At 38.6% G+C, this 20,104-nt stretch overlaps 5 protein-coding genes and 1 pseudogene across 12 annotated transcripts; 1 reads left to right on the top strand and 5 right to left on the bottom strand.

Moving 5' to 3' along the window:
* Window positions 1-14: 14 nt before the first annotated feature.
* On the bottom strand, window positions 15-2,502 carry LOC125577978 (annotated as a pseudogene).
* Window positions 2,503-2,816: 314 nt separating this feature from the next.
* LOC125577708 (uncharacterized protein At4g28440-like) lies at window positions 2,817-4,322 on the bottom strand. The gene has a single exon (XM_048739377.1). The coding sequence runs from the start codon at window positions 3,705-3,707 to the stop codon at window positions 3,291-3,293; it is 417 nt and encodes a 138-aa protein (XP_048595334.1). The 5' UTR covers window positions 3,708-4,322; the 3' UTR covers window positions 2,817-3,290.
* A 211-nt stretch (window positions 4,323-4,533) lies between these two features.
* On the bottom strand, window positions 4,534-5,672 carry LOC125577977 (serine--tRNA ligase, cytoplasmic-like). The gene is made up of 5 exons (XM_048740202.1): window positions 5,558-5,672; window positions 5,410-5,480; window positions 5,165-5,326; window positions 4,700-4,778; window positions 4,534-4,619 (listed from the first exon to the last, which is right to left on the bottom strand). Exons 1-5 carry the CDS (start codon window positions 5,670-5,672, stop codon window positions 4,534-4,536), a joined length of 513 nt encoding a protein of 170 aa, XP_048596159.1.
* A 307-nt stretch (window positions 5,673-5,979) lies between these two features.
* LOC111200881 (mitochondrial Rho GTPase 1-like) lies at window positions 5,980-14,395 on the bottom strand. Of its 2 annotated transcripts, XM_048739367.1 has the most exons (15): window positions 13,809-14,395; window positions 13,396-13,616; window positions 12,671-12,806; window positions 12,414-12,557; window positions 12,027-12,203; window positions 11,662-11,916; window positions 11,388-11,456; window positions 11,251-11,306; window positions 7,755-7,836; window positions 7,428-7,639; window positions 7,275-7,347; window positions 6,865-6,977; window positions 6,633-6,783; window positions 6,355-6,541; window positions 5,980-6,232 (listed from the first exon to the last, which is right to left on the bottom strand). In XM_048739367.1, the coding sequence occupies exons 2-15, from the start codon at window positions 13,608-13,610 to the stop codon at window positions 6,108-6,110; spliced, it is 1,995 nt and encodes a 664-aa protein (XP_048595324.1). In that variant the 5' UTR covers window positions 13,611-13,616; window positions 13,809-14,395; the 3' UTR covers window positions 5,980-6,107. The 2 variants fall into 2 exon arrangements, with proteins under 2 accessions (XP_048595324.1, XP_048595325.1); XM_048739368.1 differs by lacking the exon at window positions 13,809-14,395 and having other exon boundaries at window positions 13,396-13,669.
* A 206-nt stretch (window positions 14,396-14,601) lies between these two features.
* Window positions 14,602-16,280, top strand: LOC106436596 (pentatricopeptide repeat-containing protein At5g27460). Its single transcript, XM_013877549.3, has 2 exons — window positions 14,602-14,923; window positions 14,994-16,280. The coding sequence occupies exons 1-2, from the start codon at window positions 14,693-14,695 to the stop codon at window positions 16,194-16,196; spliced, it is 1,434 nt and encodes a 477-aa protein (XP_013733003.3). The 5' UTR covers window positions 14,602-14,692; the 3' UTR covers window positions 16,197-16,280.
* On the bottom strand, window positions 16,224-18,863 carry LOC111198056 (mevalonate kinase). 7 transcript variants are annotated; one of them, XM_048739370.1, is made up of 6 exons: window positions 18,764-18,863; window positions 18,209-18,364; window positions 17,487-17,730; window positions 17,156-17,403; window positions 16,671-17,078; window positions 16,224-16,574 (listed from the first exon to the last, which is right to left on the bottom strand). In XM_048739370.1, the coding sequence occupies exons 2-6, from the start codon at window positions 18,339-18,341 to the stop codon at window positions 16,468-16,470; spliced, it is 1,140 nt and encodes a 379-aa protein (XP_048595327.1). In that variant the 5' UTR covers window positions 18,342-18,364; window positions 18,764-18,863; the 3' UTR covers window positions 16,224-16,467. The 7 variants fall into 7 exon arrangements, with proteins under 7 accessions (XP_048595327.1, XP_048595330.1, XP_048595328.1 ...); XM_048739373.1 differs by having other exon boundaries at window positions 18,209-18,343; window positions 18,764-18,825; XM_048739371.1 differs by having other exon boundaries at window positions 18,209-18,346; window positions 18,764-18,815.
* Window positions 18,864-20,104: the final 1,241 nt, after the last annotated feature.

Here is a 20,104-nt window from a genome sequence, read left to right as displayed (position 1 = left end):
ATATATACTGTCAACTAAGCTTTGGACTTTTTGCCCTTGATGTCGGCAACTACAGGCTAAGTCCTGAAGGGCAAATACGTCACTCCGTCCATAAACCGCAGCAAAACCTCAGGGACCTCCACACGATCCTCTCGCTGGTAGTTCTCAAGAATGCAGCAAATGGTCCTCTCAGTAGCGGTAAGAGTCGAATTCAGCATATGCACGTACTTCGTCTCCTCATTGCTCTGCATTAAACCCTCATATAAGAAGTTACACAAGATCAAATATCTTTGCTGATGAAAGGTAAAGAACTGAGAGATATTTACCTTTTTATGACCGTATCTAATCTCAAGCCTTCTAGCTTGGTAGTCTGTACAGTTGGAACACGACACAAGCTCTCTGTAAGTACCAGACGCAGGAAACCAACCTTCCAAATCATATTTTTTCGCAGCTGCATCGTTCAATGCTCCAGACACAATCTCCACCACTCGGTATGGGAGTTTTAGCTGCAAGAGTAGTAATAAATCATCATACAATCGGCTAACTTAAGAATTTTTTTTTTTTTGAAAAATTACCTCTCGGTAAAACTCTTCAGAGTTCTTCATCATCTCCTCGAGCATCTCCCAAGAGTCATTCTCGTCAGGACTGGTGATGCAAAACTGTTCAATTTTCTCAAACTGATGAACACGGAAAAGGCCAAGCTGGTCTCTTCCATGGGAACCAGCTTCTGTCCTAAAGCAGGTCGAGTAACCAGCATATCTAGGACCCCAAAGAAAACGTATGATATGTGTAAATAGATATTTTTTATAATACATAAAAGAAAAAGCTGCGGTTATATATTTACAATGTTTACCTTATGGGAAGCTCTTTGAGAGGGATCCATTCATCCATATGGTATGCACAAAGAGGTTGCTCAGCAGTTGCAATCAAGTATTTGCCATCTCCTTCACCTGTGACGTCTTTGTCTTTTCCTTTACCAGTTACCTGATTAAAACAAAGACCTCTAAACTCAGAATGCAAAGCTCAATACAAGACTATTATAACAACATAATAAAATGTTTTTTTTTTAATTTTGGTAATGTTAATCCAAAGACCTTGTAAAGTTGTTCATCAAACTCTGACAACTGTGCGGACTTGGCCATGACATCCTTCCTCATGAGAAAAGGAGGTTGAAATGGTGTGAACTTTCTCTTCCTCAAAAATTGCAGCCCAAAGTTGATAAGAGCTTGGTTAAGTAGCACACCATGTCCTCTCAGGAAGTACCCTCTTCCTCCAGCAATTTCAGCACCTGAGTTCCAAACACACAATCTTTATCAAAAACCCAACACATAAGGTGACCAAACCAATGCTACCACTGCTAACCTCTCCTATTATCTGCAATGAAGGTCTTCTCAACGAGATCCACATGGTTCATCACCTTCTGACCAGGTGCAAAAACCGGCTTCTCACCCCAAACTTTTATCACAGGATTATCTGCCTGCAGAATAAGAAAACACCACCACACGCTTAGATCCATGTAGGACTGTGCAAAATACTCATGTCCAAGAAACCGAACCTAATACGATCCATAAAAGTAGTACCAAACTCGAACCAAAACTAGTCAAATATCCTAACGGATCCAAAATCTTAATGCCCGAAGAACCCAAACACAATATTTCGGAATCATGATTATATATTTGAATATATTAATTATTTTTAGATCAAATATATAAAAAAATATCTAAAATATTATCAAAAACAGATTAAAAGTAAATATCCAAAAATAGCCAAAACTACTCAAAAGATCTAAAACATTGAAGGAACAAACCTCATCGTTACTAACTGGAACTGAATCAGGGACGAGGTTTCCAACTTTTACCAACTTTTCTTTGAGCTTAGCATAAGCATCACCAACTTCCTTTTCCTTATCAGCAGCGTCTTGTTTGTTCTTCTCCGCTTGCTGAATCACCTCACTCGCATCAGCACCAGACTGCACCCAAAAGAAACAAAGCCTCATTAAAAATCATTCGGATCAAGAACAAAGATTAGTGTAACTTATCAGAATCATATAACAACTAACAATCTTGAGCTTGGCTACTTGCTTGTTCAGCTTGTTGAATTCCGTTCGTAAACCGTCTACTTCAAATTGACCTAAAACACGCCAGAAACGTGGTTAGCAAGCAACCTCAAGGAGAGAAAAACGATCCTCTGAGTTATACTTACGCTGACGCCATTCTTTGTCGAGATTGATGACCTCGTCGACGAGATCAACGTCGGCGAATCTCCGGCGTTGGGATTCACGGATGATCTCTGGATCGTTCCCCTTCTCTTCTCTAAATAGATTTATATCCAACATGGTTCGTGCTCTTTCTCTCTGTGAATTGAAAGCAGATCAGAAGAAGAAACAAAACGTATCGTCAAAATTTTAAAGAGCACAGAGAAGCGCGATAACGTACCTACAAACTGTGAAGAACGAAGAAGATGAAACTCTGATTAGGGTTTTTGGTGTTTTTTGCAAACTGGTATTCTTTAAATAGTGTTTGATAAACCGCCATCCCCAAAACTTTCAGATTATTTAAACTTTTTTTTTTGTTAATAGTTATTTCCAAATTACCTTATTATCAAAAAGGTAATGTATTCATATAAATATGTTAAGCATTTTTATATTTAAAACATGTAATCTAACAAAAATGAATTTTCCATTTTCCTTTTAGGTGAGGTTATTTAACCATGTATTTTAATAGAGTTTAAATCTAAACATAATCAATGTTATTTGAATGATGATTATAAATTGTATTTTAAAATCTAGTGTTATTCATTCAATGAATGATCTAAATTTAGTTTTTTATAATCTAGTGTTATTTAGTTTTCAAAGATTTTAGAATTCTTTACATTTTAGATGGATTTCAAATCATTTTTTATGGAATCTTATGAATAAATAATCGAATTCAAAATTCAATGCATACTGCATATAAAATCCGCCAACTTGAAATATCATAAAATTTTGATAGATTACAAAACATTAATAATTAACTTTAAATCACTAATTGAATAACACCGTTATATATATAAAAAGAAGTTTAAAATAAAAAGGTAATTTAATATAAATATAAATTAATATATTTAAAGTATGTGATTTAATAAAAACGAATTTATCTTTCTTTATCTTTTTGGTTCATTCAAGCCTCACAAAAGGAGAGAGAATAGGTTACAAAAGATAAATGATAATGCAACAAAAACACATAACCTATTAGATAAATAGCAAACCTGCAACATCATAAGATAAAACATTTGGCCAAAACTCATTGACACATAACCTATTAGACACGGGTCTAGAGATAGACGGGCTCATACTCCACAAGGGATAGATTGTTGTCCTCTTTAACAGTTATGTCATCAGCTGGTTCAGTGACGACCTCGATGCGACCAAATTTGTTAACAGCAAGCCCCATGAATCCGTGGAACATATTTATCTTTGTATTCCGGAGATTCACAGTAGTTCCTGGCTTCATCAAGTCCACTTGATCGTTGCGAGCGGTGAAGATGATGGAAGCAGTCTCATCTCCAACGAGGCACTCAGCGATCCGACCAGGTCTAATGAAAGAAGTAACTGAATACTGATCCACGACCTTAAAGGTCAAAGTGTGACCGCTCGTACCTGGTTTAAGCTGATTCACCTTATGTTTCTTCTTTCTCCCCGGCGGAGGTCCGTTTCTTTGCTTGGAATTACGGCTGGTGTTTGACGCCATAGGAGCTGAAGAGATCTCTCAAGAAAGAAAACTAATCTCTCTCTCTCTCTCTCTGTTTGGGGCGATTTATAGACTAGAAGAAAGCCCTAGAAAAAGGTTTTTGAGGGCCAACGAGTTTATCTTATTTAAATAAAAATGAAAAAAAAAATTTATTTGAAATTACGTTTATGTGTGTTGTTTAAAAAAAAAGAATTATTTAGATCAACAATTTTGATTAAAATGATCAATATTCACTTCAGTTGATTGTTTTTAATATATTGTTATATTTTAAATAATGCAATTTTAGACTGGTCTTAAACAATGTTTTTTTCTCCTCAATTTTGGGATTTTGTTAGCTTATAAGTTTTATAAGTGATATATGCATTTTCAAAATTTCATAAACCTCAATAATAAACTAAAACAAAAATACAAAACTATAATTAAAATATCTATATAAACAATAATAAACTAATTAACTACACCAAATTAAAATCAAATTATAATTTAAAAAAACAAATATTAAATCAAAGTTAAATATTTTGTAAAAACATCACAATTTTAGTGACTCATAAAAAAACTGGCTTAACTAAAATATAGAATATAAAACTAACAAAACAGAAATAAATATTGATCCAGACTCTTTTGGTTGATAATGATATTGACCTACTTACATTCATTGTTTTTGTAGGTGCAAGCTGATGGTTCAAGCAGCCGATGACTTGAAGGATAGAGAAGCTAAGAGTATAACCGGTTTGTATTGGTTGAGTTTCCTTTTGCTTAACCGTACAACTATATATACTGAACATATATAGTTGCAATGGGGTGTATCCTCGCTTCATCAAATGGGCTAGCCCCAAGTTGATAACAGCTTATGGTTAAGTAGCACACCATGTCCTCTCAGGAAATAACCTCTTCCTCCAGCAATTTCAGCACCTGAGTTCAATAACATCATCTTTAACAAAAAACGGATTCAGAAGGTGACCAAAACTGTTCAAGCCAATGCTGCTACTAACCTCTCTTAGTATCTGCAATGAAGGTATTCTCAACGAGATCCACATGGTTCATCACCTTCTTACCAGGCGCAAAAACCGGCTTCTCACCCCAAATTTTGATCACAGGATTATCTGCTTGGAAATATGAAAATACCACCACACACTTATATAAATCCATCTAGGACTGTGCAAAATACCTGGTCCGAAAAATCCAACCAAATACGATCTAAAAAGTAGTATGTACCAAACCCGAACTGAAACTAGTCAAATATTCGAAATGATCCAAAAATTTAATGCAGACGAACCCGAACCAAAATATTTTGGAATCATGATAATATATTTGAATAAATTTGTTATTTTTAGATCTAATATAAAAAAATATCCAAAATAGTTGATAATATCTAAAAATTATCAAAAATAGCTAAAAATAAATATCCGAATATAGCCAAAACTACTCAAAAGATCTAAACCATTAAAGGAACAAACCTCATCGTTACTAACTGGAACTGAGTCAGGGACGAGATTTCCAACTTTCACCAAGTCCTCTTTGAGCTTAGCATAAGCATCACCAACTTCCTTTTCCTTCTTAAGAGCGTCTTGTTTGTTCTTCTCCGCTTGCTGAATCAGCTCACTCGCATCACCACCAGACTACTCCAAAAGAAACAAAACCTCATTAAAAATCACTCGGATCAAGAACAAAGATTAGTGTATCTTATTAGAAAGAAACTAACGATTTTGAGCTTGGCTACTTGCTTGTTCAGCTTGTTGAACTCCGTTCGTAAAGCATCTACTTCGAATTGACCTAAAACACGCCAGAAGCGTGGTTAGCAAGCAACCTCAAGGAGAGAAAAACGATCCTCTGAGTAATGAGATACTTACGCTGACGCCATTCTTTGTCGAGCTTGATGATCTCATCGACGAAATCAACGCTGGCTAATCTCCGGCGTTGTGATTCACGGATGATCTCCGTTCCCCTTCTCTTGTATTGTTGCATAAAGCTTCATATTGTTGCCAGAGTGAGTATCTGGTTATGTTTGTATTCTTCATATGTAATAAAAGCAAGGATCTCTTGTGTAGATAAAAAGCATGGCCTATGAATTATGAATAATGAATAATGATCCCATGATATAAATAGGTCCGAGTAACAGAAAGCAAGTCCCCAAAAAAAAAAAAATGTTCAATCAAGACTTATTTTCCTTAGTCTTGAAAGGCAAAAACGTCACTCTGCCCATAAACGGCTACAATACCTCAAGGAACCAAAGTTGCCTTCTAGTGTGAGCACCAAAACTTAAAGACTAGTGTTAGATGCAAACAAGAGACTTTTGAGGTAAATTCCAGTTACAAGAAATTTTTTAAGTCATTGGTTTATTATATTCAAACACACAAAATGATTTGTTACAAATACATTGTTGTAGGAACAAGAATGCTACTAATATAAGATCATAACAAGAGACTTGGGTCCTTCATTCTCAATCTTCTCAGGCAGAAGCACTCTCTCTTGCGACACATACACAAAGTATGCAGCAAGCCCAACGACCACAACAGCAGCTACGACTGTCATACAAATTGAAAAAATAATTTCACCAAGTATGAGTATGAAGCTTTCTTGTTACGGGTTTGTTAGTCAGTGAGAAAATTTGTGTCAAAGACTGAAGACTCGATGGAAGAAAACGTACTTGAAACAACCATTAGAAAGCGGTTGATTTTCCTGTTGTAATGTTTGCGGCTTTTTCCTGCTTCGGTCTCTGGAATACTCAGATGAGGATGTTGCGCTGCAGTTATGATTTTGCGGAATAAGTTGTTGAAATCCTCCAGTTTCGAGCTGATGGATACATGATGCTCTATTCCCACATCTTGTGTCACCTGCATAAATAAATATGTAAGGTTGTAAGGTGCTTTACAAGTGATCCGAGCTATTTGCATTGACTCAGAGATCAATCAATAAGAGCCCTACCCTGGTGGAATCTTGTATGGGAATTTGGGATGATACAATATCGTCTTTCGCTGAAACCATAAGGCAGGGAACCTCATATCCAGTGGCCTCGCCGTGATTTGCAACTTCTACAAGCAACTCACTCGCTCTCTTCCATGACGACTCATCAGAACTGCATGAAAGAAAAAAAAACTATCAAACAGCAACACAAAACCTCCTCAAGGTACGTCAGAAAAAAAAACCATGAAACGACCTGTCATACACGAAGACAGCTATGTCACATGCAGCCAACGACTCCATGGATGAAAATAGCCCTTGAGCCCCATCTTCTGGAATTTCCCTCATAACAAGAGTTTTCTTTGCACTCTACACCCAGAGATTTGCAATCACCATATTAATGAGCAAATTACATACATAAACTTAGAGAAAAAAAAAACAGCCTCAAAGATGCCAAAAAAACTAGCACGTCTGAACAGTTTTGTTCAAAACTCCAACATGCATGCATGTGCCCATAGTAACAACTCATCTAGGATATCTAGCTAGCTCCTGTCTCAAAGTCCCCAAACTAACACTTTTGCCATTCTTTATAAGTATTTTGCAAACAATATCAAAAATATATACGTATATTTTTGAAAGAAATCGCATAAGTGTTCCAAAACTCACCCCAGTTTCATCGACCATATTCACTGCATAACGCTCGTCAGTGGTGGTTGATCCCGGGTTATCAGCATATGACCTAGATCACGAAGAGACATAAGCGTAAACCACATGCGAAAGGGTTATACTCTTTTGGAACGAGCTAATAATATGGCAAACCTTCCAAGAAAGCAATTCAGTAAGGCAGATTTTCTAGCGCTATTGGGTCCAAAAACAAAGCACTGGACAACTTTTCTTTCACATCGTTTCTTTTTGCGATCTAAAAGCCTTCTCCTAGTAATACGGATGGCAGAAGATGGATCACCCTGGAATCCAATGCAAATCAAATGTTCCACACTCCGAGCAGGTTCTAATACTGTCATCAGTGACCACTGCAAGGAATAAATTGCATGAAATTTTGGTTTGTCAATCAACAAAAATGAAATGAAGAAGAATATGTATTTGCAATTGTGCATGTATACAAAATGTTCCTTAAGTTTTGGTTACCAGTGACAGGAAAGAGTCAGAGGAGAGTCCTCCAAGGGCAGTTTTCTCTGCAGCATCCTCATACGGAGCTTCCTTCCAGGGACTGCAGTTCATAGGTGTTTTATGTAATCTAGATATGTGATACGTTTTAGGTATCGGAACTGGTAAATAGAGTAATAACGAGAATAGAAGATCAAGTGATGTTATTTATGATTATAAAAAGAGAACACGTTTGAGAGATTTTACTAGAAGTCTCTCAACCTCCCCATGACATGAATGATCAACAACTTGATAACTCTCTCTTTTGCTCTCGCAGTCTCTTATATACTAAATATGTTTTAGGTTAAATAACTCATTAGATCATCCTAAATCCAGCCCATTAACATCAGGAAATGGGCCCTCGTATCATTACTCCGCCCTTTCAATTTAACCTTGTCCTCAAGGTTGGAGATGATGCAAGTTTTCTCTGAACCACCCACTTGATCGTCCTATTTTCACTTGGTCATAACATTCTCCCTCTCTGCTCCAACCCTCTTCCACTGTCACTTGATGTATCTCAGGTGGTCTTGTATAGTGGAACAATGCCTCAACAGAAACTAGACGTACCTCTGGTGGTCTTGTGAAGTGGAACAACAACTCAACATAAACTAGAGCCACATGAGGATGGAAATGGTCCACTGTGAGTTGCAAAGTTTTCTCCCTAACAAGTGGAAGCTTCATTCCCATTACAGAAGACCTCCCCATCTCAAATTCTTCCACCAGATCAGCTTCAAGGCTTCTTTTCATCCTTGTTACACTCAACTTTAGAAAAATCCTTTGTTCCATCGCAAGTAAGAAACCTGCCATAATTAGTAGTGCTTCATGAACTTTCTCTAAGCTTGTCCCGCCTGGATCCCAATCAAAATCAATCGCAGCAACCTGAGTCCAACTACTTGCCTCCCTCTCGTTTGAACCAAATGCCATAAGAGCTTGACTCGTAACGTCCCATCTTGAGTTCCACGAACTGTCATTATCAGTTACTAGGGAAACTGGAATAAACAGAGTACTACCAGGAGAGTCCTGAGTTTTGTTGTCTTGTTCAAGTTCTTGCCCCTTCCCCTCCTTGAAGATAGAAAACTCAGGTGGTTTCAGAAAGTGGAACATCTCCTTTGTAGCAGCATGACCTGAAGCTAGAGTCAAGGATTCACGCTCTTGAAATTTCCAGCAAACAGCTTCATAGGGCTTCAAAACAGTCCTAATTCCCATCCAGTTAAGCCCATATCCCCTGCCTATTTGTTTTTGCAGCTCTTGGTTCATGTATACCCTTATACAGATCTCCTTCCACTGAATGACTGAGGGAACAGATAACTCTGCAACGAAATGTACAAACTGTGGCACCTGAATTCTTATGTTTTCTTCCTGCTCCTTTCCGTTAGCTTTGATGTAATCCCAAGTCTCAAACCATATGAAGACTTTCCAAATAAGCTCCACATTTTGGCCTTTGTCTACTTCACGCCATGTTACAAAATACCTGGTTACAGTACCTGGCCTACACATAGCACCCTCCACGATCTCTTTTCTATTATAAGTATTACGAACCGATGACAGTAATAATTCAAAGGACAGCTCTTTCTTCATGTGCTTCTTTCGAAACCTAACTTTTCTACTACTGATGAGAGACTTCTTCTCTACTACTGCCAACTCAAATATCATTGTTACCTGAACCATCGCATTGATGCCAAGGTTGGATAACTGTCGCATTTGGTCTGCCTTGTCATGCCTACGCTGCTTTTGCTTATACCTCTTCCATTCCAAGAACTTCATCCATGCTAGCTTAACAAACGAGTTAAGCTTTCCCTCAGGTACACAGTTAACCCTCAAGACTTCCCTCCTCTCAGTAGAAACTAGCCTCAGCCCCCAATACAGCTTCCCAAAACCATTTCGTTTCAGCCATTTTCTGCCCTCCAAGTAGACCATCTTACAGAGCTTTCTCATAAACAAGCCGCTGAACTTCTTTACCCACAGTTCACGTTTTGAGTTCCAAAAAGCAGTGATATAGTTACCAGAAAACCTACTCTTAATCTCTTTCTTTTGCTTCTTGTGATTGTGTTTGAGCTTCTTTCTCATCCCATTGGCTATCTTCATTATCACTTTCCTCCTTTTTTTGAATCTCATCAGCCACTTTTTGTTGGACACAAGACTCGTGTAGAGATTCTGCCATTTTGCTTTTCTTTCCTTCGTGGCAGCTAGCAACTTCCTAATCTTCATCACGACACCATCTAGCTTGATCCATTCCTTGTGACTTTTCTGCTTGAACTTATGTTTCATCCATTTGTTTAGCTTCTTCAGAACTCTCTTAAGTCCCTGCCTCAACTCCTTTTGCTCCATCAGATGCTTATTTCTCTTTATCTCATACTCCTCCATCCTCTGTCTCATACTCTCACAATGACTTTCTTCCTTGTTAGACTTGACACACTTCTTCTCAAGCTGCTCTAACTTCATTCTCTTCTTCCTCTTCCTTGTAAATTTCCACATCCACTTCTTTGCAAGCACTGTCTTTCTTCTCTTCGGCATTGGGTCGAACACTTGGCAGGCACCAACATCCATCTCTGTCTCTAAGCTGTTATCCTCTTCGAACACAAGGGTTTCAGTCTCTGGATCATCCTTCTCTTGCACCAACACTGGACAGTCCAGAATTAACATTTCGTTCTTCACCTCTGGGATCAGCTGATTTGAGTACAGAATCAGGTCATCCTTCTCTCCCGATACTGTCTCAGGCAGAGCCGACTCGAAACTCTTCACAAATCCTTCGACGGAGCTCAGGATCTGATTCGAATCTCCAGCAACCATCATCTCTTCTTCCTGTTGCTTCTTAGCCTCGTCTTCATCCCAACGATCCATATCACGACTTAGCTGCTTCAAACGATCCTGTAGGTTTAGTTCCCCCGCGAATTCAACGCTTTTGCGGAATCTCTGGAACAACCGTTTCTTGAGATCCTCCCAGCTGTTGAACACAGATCGAGCAATCTCATCACAATACCATTCTAGAGCTTCGCCTTCAATGAACCCGTATGCAAACTGTATGGTTTCGAAATCAGAGAAGCTGTGAGCAGAAACGAACGCGTCGACCCACTCAATCCACAACTCTGGATCTTCACCGTAAAAGATTGGAACAATAATCGATCCCATGGCTCGTAACTGAGCTCTGATACCAAGTTGATACGTTTTAGGTATCGGAACTGGTAAATAGAGTAATAACGAGAATAGAAGATCAAGTGATGTTATTTATGATTATAAAAAGAGAACACGTTTGAGAGATTTTACTAGGAGTCTCTCAACCTCCCCATGACATGAATGATCAACAACTTGATAACTCTCTCTCTTGCTCTCGCACTCTCTTATATACTAAATATGTTTTAGGTTAAATAACTCATTAGATCATCCTAAATCCAGCCCATTAACATCAGGAAATGGGCCCTCGTATCAATATGATAATCTAAATTACACGAACTTTGCTTTCTGGAGGTGGAGAAGGTACCTTTCAGGTGCGGTTGAAAAAAGATCCTCAATCTCTTGAGGTCTCAGATTATTATCCTGCAAAGTGAAATTCATATTGACAACTATAAAAAACTGCAACCTAAGCCATAAAATCAAAACAAAAAAAAGGAGACTTACCCCATCCGCATCAAACAACATATACTTTTCTTTCAGGAATTCGATTGCTACATCTGTCAACTCAACACTCTACACAAAAAACAACGAACACAACCATTGCAATTAGCTGCAAAATGCCAAGGAAGGCAAATTAATGTGAGCTGAAATATAATTGTAACCCAGCAATGTAACTTGTGAGCATCCTAATTCTTATTTCTGATAATAATAATAAAATTCCAAACCTTCATCCACTTATAGTAATCAACATACATTGGATTCTGTTTTAGCAATTTACCTGATCAGGTGCTCTCTTGAATAATGAAGGTGGAAGCCATTCATTAGCCAGTCTTACATCATTGTTATATACAAACTTCCTAAGTACAGTCCATGTTGTCTCGATCCTCCCTTTCTCAATAAAGAGTGCATGTAGAAACAGGAAGCCAGCCACTGTCAGTCCTATTTCATTCACACCTTCTGGTAACCTTTCTTGCACAACCCTCTTAATACCTTCGATTTCATTAGGCTGCAATGGCGCATTGAAGCACTTGACCTATTTGAGACAACTATTAGGTGCGTCATTGGGATAAAGAGAATTGTAAAGGATAGTCTAGAGCCATATTGATGATGAAATAGCCAGATCACAAGAAGAGGAAATAAAACCTGAAATTGATCTAACTCAGCCTCGTTAAGAGCACCATCTTTATCATGGTCACATAGTATAAAGATACGCTTCAAGGCCCTTACACACCGTGGCTTCAATGCCTGAGTTTCTTGATCAAACAGAGGTGCTGTTGGGTGAATGACATTTTTTTGTGCATAATAGAAAACTTCTTGTGCCTACAGAAAAAGTTTATTTTATAAGGATGATAGTTCAGCCCTGAAATATAATTTAACAATTCCAATCTAGCATTGTTTGTTTCCTTTAATTTTTTTTTTTAGAAAGGCAATCACATGCCTTAGCTCCCTCGAAAGTCGAACCAACTTGTGTGCCATGTTTGAGCTAAGATGTATAATAAATCCGAAGAGGAAAAAAAGACGTCATAATACCTGGATTTGCTTCAGGGCAGAACATTCGATACAAGTCTCAATCTCCCGAAACTGGTTCATTATAGGTGACATCACTTGTTCGAAGCTGGCCTGGTTCTTGTCGAGGTCAAGCTTACAGCCTGCTACAACTATAGGAACCTTTACCTGTTAAGAAAAGGTCACAAGACAATCTTGATAAGGTAACAGCAAAATCTTTTACACATTTCACCACAAGAACAGTGACATGGCTAAAATGTAAACAAAGAGAAAAATCAAACCTCTAACCGCCGAAGCTCTGGAAGCCAGTATGTACTCAAACGTTGGAGAGTCTCAGGTCGGTCGTCACTGGCATGTGTCAAAACCACTGCATCTGCGTGCTTCAATTCCTCGGCAACCATGCCCCTATCTTCCTGCCTGAACCCAAGATATGAAATATTAAAAGATACTTATGACCAAGGTTCTAAAAATTGGTTTCTGTCCTATCATATACTATTTTCTTAAAATCTGATTTATTCCAATTTATATGATTCAAATTGGTTTAAAATATTCTAAATCGGTTAAAATTGGTTAAAATCGATCTAAAATTGTCTATATATGTTAAATTAAGCAATTATATTATTACAAATTTAAAAATTTGTCTACTTTCTTCTGTTTTGTATATCTAATTTTGATAATTCATCACAATTATTTTATAATTAAACTTAAAAACTAAAATATATCATATAAATGTATAAAATATATAAAATAAATCAATAATTTGTTAATGCCTAAGCCTCGTTTAGATCCCGAATAATCCGCCTAGTCGTTAGTCCTCTATAAAGTGCCTAGTTACCATCTATCGATTTTTAGAACATTGCTTATAACACATCAACAAAGCTGTCCAGGTATGAATACCACCTAAGCCCTTCTTTTCAAACAGTAACTAAACAGGTGGCAAAGTGCTATGCTATCCCCAACAACAAAGCTCTTCTTCGTGTAGAAACCAATATAACTAGATAAATACCTTGAGGAAGTGTCAACGATGGTGACGGGTATACCGTCAGGGAAGAACTGAAGAGGCAACTTGGTATCAGGCAAAACAGGAGGGACATTGGCAGGGAAAGAATTGGTGGCTGCAGCGGCAATCAAGCTGGACTTTCCAGTGCCCTTGTCACCAATCACAACGATTCGTACAGATTTAGAAAAGTCAACAACCGTGCCAGTTGAGTATCTCGCCATCTGAAACTGCAACGAAAACCAAAATAAAAATTAAGTTCATGTCCAGAAACCGAATGTGTGAGGAACACGAGCAGCAAGAATGAGAAAGATGGCGAGTTTTCATAACCACGCATGAATCATGATAGACAATAGAAAGAGTACATCAACAAACAACCTGAAATGAAAGATTAGATACGTAAACGAAGCATAAGCCCTGACCTAAGCTGGTGACTGAGACTGAGAGAGGGAGAGAGACGCCAAAGTTCAAAACTCAAGAATTGTGTGAGGAATGATGCTTCTGTAGTTCTATGTCTTTGCCACCACGCATAAGTAATTTTTCATTTACATAAGTTTTTTTTTTCAAATATATATATATTTTTAAAGTAGATTGACATGGTGGTGTTTATTTATTAGTGAAAGTGGTTGTGTATTTTACCATTTACTTATACTGAAAGTCTTTTTCTATAATATGTGAATTGACATGAGCTCTCACATATGCATAATAACAATTAACAAAGACGGATTAGGTGTTGAATGGAAGATTTAAGTATTTATTATTGAAAGTGACGGTGTATTTTACCATTTACAAAAGACTTCTGCCCTTGGTCTCGGCAACTACGGGGTTTAGTCTACACTAATCCCTATTTTCCGTTTATAAACAATTTTCATTCGTGGAAGTACCGTGGTTTTGGTGGTTAAGGTTTAAAAGTTTTTACATCCAGATCTGGGGTTAAAATCTCAGACAACGCAATTTTTACAGGAGGTCTGGGTTTTAATTCCCGAAAAAAGCGAATTATGCAGAAACTTTGAGAAAATGCTTACAAGAGATCTTCAGCATGATGCAAAAAATATCCTGCAGTCAGACGTAAATCCTTATAAAGCAGCTGCTGTAATATCATCTAAATAATGTTTTTTATAATTTATTACTAATTTATAATAGCATAATTAAACAAGACAAAAAAAACAATCTTCATTTCAGTATAACCATATTTATCATAAAACATAGAAATGCCCCCAAAACTTTCAGATCATCTTAGAAACCCCCTTCTTCCCATCACTTGACTTTCTCCTCTCCGTCCTCACATCCGCAGCATCCAACTACAATGTACAGCAGGATTCGTTTGGCTACGAATACGAGCTTCTCCATCTCCGGCGTAACAAGGCTCCTCTCTTCAGGCGCCGCCACGGCTACGTTGAAGGAGATACTGAGAAATAACTCTGTCCCCTCCCTGCTTCAGCAACGCGTCGACTCGGGTCACCCCGTCACGCTATCGGAGCTCCGGTTCATCTCCAAGCGCCTAATCAGATCGAACCGTCACGATCTCGCACTCCAGGTTTCGAAAGTCTCTCCCTTTATCAAAAACAGAAGTTGAAAAAGTTTGGATTTTTAACCGTTATGTGCAGATGATGGAGTGGATGGAGACTCGAAAAGACGTTAACTTTAGTGCCCACGACGCTTCTCTTAAGCTGGAACTGATCATCAAAGCCCGTGGCTTGAAGCAAGCTGAGGAATACTTCGAGCAGCTTCAAGGCTCTGTTTCAGCAGCTAGATCAGCTTACCTTCCTCTCCTTCGTGGCTATGTTAAAGCTAGATTGGTTCAAGAAGCTGAAGCTCTAATGGAGAAGCTGAATCTCTTGGGGTTTCTTGTAACTCCGCACCCGTTCAACGAGATGATGAAGCTTTACGAAGCGACTCGTCAGTATGAGAAAGTAGTGATGGTGATTGGGTTGATGAAGAGGAACAAGATACCTAGGAATGTTCTTTCTTATAATCTCTGGATGAACGCGTGCTGCGAAGCGTCAGGTGTTGGAGCTGTGGAGAGTGTTTATGGGGAGATGGTTGGGGACAGGAGCGTTGAAGTTGGGTGGAGCTCGTTGTGTAGTCTAGCGAATGTTTATGTTAAGGTTGGTTTTGTTGAGAAGGCTAAGTTGGTGCTTGAGAGTGCAGAGAAGAAGTTGAATAGGAGTAATAGGCTTGGATACTTCTTCCTCATCACTATGTATGCTTCTTTAGGAGATAAGGAAGGAGTTGTTCGTTTGTGGGAAGGTTCCAAGTCTGTTTCTGGGAGGATCACTTGTGCAAACTACATATGTGTATTGTCATCCTTGGTGAAGCTTGGTGATCTTGCTGAGGCTGAGAGGGTGTTTGAGGAGTGGGAGGAGAATTGCTGTAACTATGATGTTAGAGTCTCCAATGTTCTTTTGGGTGCTTACACGCGTAATGGACTGATCCGCGAAGCCGAGTCCTTGCATAACCGTGTGTTGGAGAGAGGAGGTAGTCCTAACTACAAGACTTGGGAGATTTTGATGGAGGGATGGGTGAAATGTCAGAGTATGGAGAAAGCCATTGATGCTATGCACCGAGCATTCGAGCTAATGAAGGGATGTCATTGGAGACCGTCTCAGAGAATCGTCCTGGCTATTGCTGAGTACTTTGAGAAGGAGGAGAAGATAGAGGAAGCTAACATATATGTTAGAGATTTACATCTTCTTGGCCTTGCAAGTTTGCCGTTGTATAGATTGTTACTTAGAATGCATGAACATGTCCGGAGACCAGCTTCTCACATATATGAAATGATGAAGCTGGACAACATTCGAATTGGTTGAGGAGAGTTGAGTGAGAACTCATCAAAGAATGTAACCTTGTATGCAAAGTTTCATACTTACTTTCAACATGTCCATTATAATGCATTCATGTCTACAATTAAACAACAAGAGAAAGAACACTGTAAATAAAATTTTACATTCAATACATCAGTAGTAAAAAAAATAAATGGACTCTTTATATCTGTAACTGCAGCTTTCTTCTAGTAGAGGTGAGCAAGTTTAAGAATGGTGAGAGGCCAAGTATGATTTTGTTAAACCATATAGCATCTGATCAAAAGCAAATCTCAGCTCCGTTACCACCAATTGAGGCAGTGAAGCACTGAAAACCGTAGGACTCAAGCTCCTCCACCGCTTTATCCACCACCGTCCCTGAAACCACTTTGTTTACCAGAGAGAGAGAGAGATTCAATGTCAAGGGACAAACAAGAATCAAGATTCAAGAAAGGATGATTGAATATTTCTAAGAAAGGATACCTGTAGGTAACAGAGTGAGGACGCAGCCACCACCTCCAGCTCCAGTAAGTTTTGAGGTAAGCTTGTGCTTAAGCGTGGTTCTGATCACGGTATCAATAGAGCTGTGGCTAACACCCATTGACTGCAGCAAGCCTTGGTTAATCTCCATGAGTTCTTTGATACTCTCTTCTTTCTCAGTAACCGAGACCTCGTCTTTAGATTGGATGATCGCAGCTAGCTCTTTGCTTATAGAGTCAACGGCATTGAACACTGACTTCATAGCATATGGATGTCTGACAGTTCTCTCTGATACACCAGAGACCAGAGCCTTCGTGTTCCGTCCCACTTTAGTGTTGGTGATTAGCATTCTCAGAGGCATGTTTGACTGTAACCGAGTTATCTCTCCTGAGCAGAACTTGATCATGTTGCCTGCACAAGAAACAGCTAAATAGAAATGGTCTCTCTCTTAACGTATAGAATTTGGATGTTTTACAGTTGAAACTAACCGTATGCACTGACGGTGTTGTCGATCCCAGAAGGCTTCCCATGGATGATCTTTTCACCTTCAAAGGCCCATTTATTCAGCAACTCGAGATTGGTCTCATCTAGAGAACACCAACCTTCACGGTGTGTTTTGTCTGAGATAGAAGATGCAATGAGAGCAGATGTGAGAGCTACACAGAAAGCTGCTGATGAACCGAGGCCAGATCCGTATGGAAGCTCGGTTGTAATGATGACCGTAGCTGGATTGAATCTAAATATAACACACAACAACAAGATTCAAGAACTCTGGAAAATCTCTTTGAGCTTAGATTGTTTTTTGAGTTTTTTCCTTACCCTCTGATACTGGTGTATAGCCAGAGGAAGGTGGAGATCCCAGAGGACAGCCAGATTTTTTCCTCTGGAATATTTTGCTCTTCAACCAAAACAGCAATCGACTTAAGGGTATCGCCTGAACATGAAGCTGGTGTAGAAGTGTTTGAATCAAAAGGAATCACTTCTTTGAGTCTGGCAACGGACCAGGAAAACTCCAAGGAAAGGTCCTTGAGCTGAAGTGTAAGCCTATCATTGTTCTCAGCAGCTGTAAGAAGAAAGGAAATGTAAATGCTTTCAGATTTTTTTTCTACATTGGGAAAAAAAAAACACATCAAATATTACTTCTTCCACATTTGATCTTTAATCCATCAGGTACTAATCCAAAGATATTAAATTCAAGTCCAGCAAGCAGGCACGCTGAGAGTGAATTAAATTCAATACAACCTCAATCCATTTGATACTACTTCTACTTGGAACACGAACAAACATAGTCAAGAACCAAATCAAATTTGGAAACTCATGAACATTCTGCAGATTCCAGGGTTTGTTTAGTTTTGGATCCAGTTAGCTAGAGAAACTAGAGACGCTACATTCCAAAGAAAAAGCTTAGATCTTCAACTAATCAATATCTGATCTGATACACTCTGTGTTTAATTAAGGAACCACAGTTTTGCTGATCTCAAAGGAAGCATTAAGAACCAAAGAAAGAAACCAAAACTCAGAGAATGTGTAAGAAAATGAACCTGATTGAAGAGGAAGGCGTAGAGTGACGTAAGTGTAGAGATCAATGGCAGCTGCTACTGCAGTGGATCCATGGACAACAGCATGTTCCCCTGCGAGTATTATCTTTCCCGGAGCTCTCGCTTTCACCTCCATTTCTTCTGAATCCAAAACACAAACTGAACAAAGTTTTGAACTGAATTACACAAACAGAATGTCAAGAATTCACATTCTAGCAACTACGAATTCAAACACCAAGATGTAATAGTGACACTCTAACGAAAAAATGTGAATCAGACAGATCAAAAGGGCATTTGCATAATTGGGATCTGAATCAAACTAAAGACTGAAACTTTAGAATCTATAACCAAAAGGGTAAATGTGAATCACACCAAAGCTGCTCAGATCGAACTACAGAAGCTAAAGATGTGGAAAACGAAAGTCAAAACTCGTTCCATTTTTCTTAGCTCACGCAATACTACTTGAGCATTAAAAAAAACTCAAATCAAATCAAACAAAACATACAGCAGACATTCGATAGACAGAGAGAGATAGAGAGAGAGAGAGACAGCATGTACCAAGAACTGCCGAGAAAAAGAGATGTAGATTGATGTCTGAAGCCACGCACGATCAGCGTATTTAATTAACCAAGATAAGTACTCTTGTGACGAAAACAAACTGGATCCCGGTTTAACTTTCCGGTTTGAAAATATTTATGCATTTGGCAAGAAGAAAACAACTGGATCCCGGTTTAACTTTCCGATTTAAAAAATCCCTTATATATTAAAAGAGGAGCATTGGAGTTAATGCTTTCACACCAAGTAGGACACGTGTCTATTGGAGAGAGACTCTCACAAATTAGTTTCCTTATTTGATTTTTCTATTAGCGGATTTCTTAAAGAGTTTCCTTAATCTAGAAAATTAAGTAACCAACTCATGATTTGGAGTTCTCACGTAAAGCTCATGCTACGGATTTGTCTCTTCTTCATTCTTACTCACCATTTACTTCAACCGCACTGTTTTTAATGAAAGGTTCGGAGTTCTACGTATCCCCCAACTCAGGAAACGACGACCCAGTTACCTCAAGGCTCGAAACGTTAAACACGTCGTGGTTCAAGACGAGTCCCTCTGTATCATCTTTAAATGAGACATGACCATTCATCTCAATGAAGAACTCATCCTGAACACTTTGAAGAAGAGCACAATATGTATCATATTTCAATGAGACATGACCGTTTATCTGAAAGATGTACTCATCCTGAACACTTTCGAGACCATAGAAGGTTGTGCTCTGTCCGTGCACATCGCTTGGGGGGGGGGGGGGTTTGCATCACGATCCAGTACGTCACCAACATTATAATCCACGGGATTCATATACATTACTGCAAGCCAGGTTGGAATGCCAAGGTGCGAAGCTCCCCACTGCATTACGGTTCTTGAACGTGTATAGAATGTATGAACTATAAATAATATCATTATTTTGTTTAACGTTGTTCTTGAACGTGACTTCTGAGTTCTCAAATATCTTTGTTCTTCAATGTGTCAATCTATGCGCATGCTTGAGATATAAAGAGTATATAGGAGTATAGAGAATCCCAAGAAGATTGATCGAAAGAGAAGATGATGACGTCCCAAGAAGAGAAGCTGAGTTTTCTGTTACTCAAGAGGACATAACAGAGAAGATGAAGACGTCTTTTCCTTTTGTCTTATACGAGATTTGTGGCACTATAATGTATTCAACGTACCATTAGTTTGTGAAGCAAGAACTCCAAAGCATTATAACAACGTTACGTGAGAACTATGTATAAGAGAGAGTTTAACATACGTTATTTGGGTTTACTGAACCGAACCGGTCGGTTCCGAGATAATGAGTCTATTGAAATCTCGCGGGTAAAACCAGTTCGTTGGTTGCTCGCCAA

The sequence above is a fragment of the Brassica napus genome, chromosome A9 (genome assembly GCF_020379485.1).
Source record: "Brassica napus cultivar Da-Ae chromosome A9, Da-Ae, whole genome shotgun sequence".
Classification (NCBI taxonomy): domain Eukaryota; kingdom Viridiplantae; phylum Streptophyta; class Magnoliopsida; order Brassicales; family Brassicaceae; genus Brassica; species Brassica napus.
The sequence above is the reverse complement of the archived record's forward strand: the minus strand, read 5'-3'. Positions and strand labels throughout refer to the sequence as shown.